This window comes from Glycine max, chromosome 6 (genome assembly GCF_000004515.6).
Source record: "Glycine max cultivar Williams 82 chromosome 6, Glycine_max_v4.0, whole genome shotgun sequence".
NCBI classification, from domain to species: Eukaryota; Viridiplantae; Streptophyta; class Magnoliopsida; order Fabales; family Fabaceae; genus Glycine; species Glycine max.
In genome coordinates this window covers 30,126,903-30,130,197 of record NC_038242.2, presented here as the reverse complement: position 1 = coordinate 30,130,197, position 3,295 = coordinate 30,126,903, and the positions used below count along the sequence as shown (strand labels likewise).

The 3,295-nt window shown below is 37.9% G+C and overlaps 1 protein-coding gene across 1 annotated transcript; it reads right to left on the bottom strand.

Moving 5' to 3' along the window:
* Positions 1–729: 729 nt before the first annotated feature.
* LOC113001869 (uncharacterized) lies at positions 730–1,958 on the bottom strand. The gene is made up of 4 exons (XM_026128739.1): positions 1,554–1,958; positions 1,341–1,473; positions 1,089–1,208; positions 730–1,013 (listed from the first exon to the last, which is right to left on the bottom strand). Exons 1-4 carry the CDS (start codon positions 1,956–1,958, stop codon positions 730–732), a joined length of 942 nt encoding a protein of 313 aa, XP_025984524.1.
* Positions 1,959–3,295: the final 1,337 nt, after the last annotated feature.

Here is a 3,295-nt window from a genome sequence, read left to right as displayed (position 1 = left end):
TTGACCCTTACAAGTCAATTTAGTCAAAGGTAAAGCTAACTTGGAGAAACCTTCTATGAATCTCCAGTAGTATCCTGCTAAACCCAGAAAACTCCTAATCTCAAAAACAGATTTAGGACTCTCCCACTCAAGAACGACTTCTATCTTAGATGGATCTACAACTATGCCCCCTTGAGATATCACATGCCCTAGGAAACTGACTTTCTCTAACCAAAACTCACACTTGGACAACTTAGCATAGAGTTGTCGGTCCCTAAGGGTATGCAACACAATCCTCAAATGTTCTTCATGTTCCTCTCTAGTCTTGGAGTATACCAAAATATCATCTATGAATACCACCACAAAACTATCAAGGTAAGGGTGAAAGACTCTATTCATGTAGTCCATAAACACACCTGGAGCATTAGTCACACCAAAGGGCATGACTAGATACTCATAGTGACCATAATGGGTCCTAAAAGCAGTCTTAGGTATGACCTCAGACTTTACTCGAATCTGATGGTAACCTGACCTAAGGTCTATCTTACTGAACACACAAGCTCCTACCAGTTGGTCCATAAGGTCATCTATTCTAGGCAAAGGGTACTTATTCTTAACCGTCACCTTATTCAACTGGCGGTAGTCTACACACAACCTCATGGTCCCATCTTTCTTCTTCACTAACAACATTGGTGCTCTCCATGGAGACACACTAGGTCTCACAAACTGCTTCTCCAACAACTCCTCTAACTATTTCTTAAGCTCGGCTAACTCTATAGGAGACATCCTATAAGGGGCTATGGATATGGGTCCAACACCAGGTACCAAGTCTATGGAAAACTCTATCTCTCTCTTGGGTGGCAGATCAGATATATCCTCAGGAAACACTTCAAGAAACTCTCTAACAACAGGGAGGCCACTCATGGAAACCTTTGTCTCTGTTGCTAGGTTAGACAAGATCATGTACACTTGAGCATCTTCTTTTAAAGATATCACAACTTGGTTGGCAGAGGTAAACATCATATCCTTACTTACTCCAAAATCATTGAACACCACAATTTTATCAAAACAGTTTAACAAGACATGGTTGCAAGATAACCAGTCCATACCAAGAATAATATCAATCTGGCTCAAAGGCAAACAAATCAGATCAATAAAGAAGGTTCTACCAGAAATTTCCACAGGACAACACACATTAGAAGTTAACATAGAACCACTAGTTGGGGTTTCTACAACCAGATCTTTATTTTAAGAAGACACAGAAAACTTAAGTTTCCCTACACATGAATAGGATATAAGAGAATGGGTTGCACCGAAATCAAATTGCACAAGTAAAGGAATTCCATTTATGAAACATGTACCTTGGATTATATCTTTGGATTTCGAAGCTTCAGCACTATTAAGGGTAAAGACTTTTCTAGTGGCCTTTTGATGTCCAATTTGGTCATTCAGGCCCCCACCATTTTGCTCCTTCTTGGGATGTGGACAATCTTTCTGAAAATGCTCTTTTTGTCTACAATTAAAACATGTTATGCCTTTATTAGGGCAATTCGAGGAGATGTGCCCCGGCTTACTACATCTGTAACAAGTGATATGAGTCGGGAAGGTATTGGGTTTGCTACCACTCCACCCGCAAATCCCATGGCAATAGTCTTCTGATTGTTGGGGCGGTTACCATATTGCTTAGGAGGGTTTGAGTATGGCTTTCCTCGATGTTGAGGTCCATTCTTTTTGTTCTTCATTGGACCTATACTCTTATAATAGCTCACCTTGTCTCGAGAGTCATCATCCCAAATTCGACACATGTTAATCAAGAGTGGAAACTGACGAACACCCTGGTAATTCACAGCTTGCTTCACTTCAGGTTGCAAGTCGTTCAGAAACTTCACACATTTGGAGCTTTCACCATCCCTCCCTTGATAATGGGGAAAGTACCTCACCAACTCTTCAAACTTGGCTGCATACTCAGCTATAGTCATGTTTCCCTACTTGAGCTCTAAAAACTCCATCTCTTTCTTGTTCCTAACATCCTAAGGAAAGTATTTCTCCAAGAATACCCTCTTAAAGACTGTAGAAGCAAAGACTTTGATGCTTTGATGATGCCCAAGGATCATGCGCTTCTCAAGTTTAATTCAAGAGGATTATACGCTTCTCAAGGTTAATTCAAGACAAGAATCCAAGAAATTCAAGATATATGATCAAGATAATCTCTAGAGACTTAGGAAGGGAATTCCAAGTTGAAACAGCAAGAGGTTTGGCCAAAGAATATGAGTTAAAATGTTTTTACAAGAGATTTACTCTCTGGTAATCGATTTCTAGAGGATGTAATCGATTACCAGTGGCCAAAATACTTACTGAAATGCTTTTAAAATGTTTTTACATGTTTTTGAAAACATGTAATCAATTACATAAGGATTGTAATCGATTACTAGCAGTTAAAACTATTTATAACAACTATTGGAAATTTGAATTCAAATTTTACACCCAGTAATCGATTACACATGGATGGTAATCGATTACCAGTAGTTATTGAACATTTTATAACAATTAGAATTCAAATTTTAAGCTTGTAATCTATTACCAGAGGAGATTTTCAGAAAATAATTTCCAAGAGTCACATCAGTTCAAATGGTTTTTGAATGGCCATCAAAGGTCTATTTATATGTGACTTGGAACACGAATTTGCTTAGAGTTTTTCTGAACAAAAAGTCTTATCCTCTCAAAAGAAAAATTGTCTTATCCTCTAAAACATTCCTTGGCCAAAACACTTGCAATTCAATAAGGAATTATTTGAGTGCTCCATTGTTCAATCTATCTCTTTCAAGAGAGATTTCTTCTTCTCTTCTTCTTACATCTGAAAAGGGATTAAGAGACTGAATGTCTCTTAACCAATCTGAACACAAAGGAAGGGTTGTCCTTGTGTGGTTTAGAACTTGTAAAGGGTGTTTTATAAGATAGTGGAACTCTCAAGTGGGTTGCTTGGGGACTGGACGTAGGCACAAGGGTGTGGTCGAACCAGTATAAAACTGAGTTTGCACTTTCTCTTCCCTTAATCTCTTTTATTTATTGTTGCTTTACATTTACATTCAGATTGGTTATTTTGAATCATCTTTTAGAAATCTATCTTTAAGGGAACTTGGGTTAAAATCAAAGTAGAATTTTTAATTAGGGGATAGTTTGTGATATCTTAATTCAACCCCCCTTCTTAAGATATCTGAGGCCACTTGTCTAAAAAGTGGTATTAGAGCTTCATTCTTGTATAAAGTTTAGAAGCTTCAAGAATAATGGCCTCTGCAAACTTCTTATTCCCAGAAGG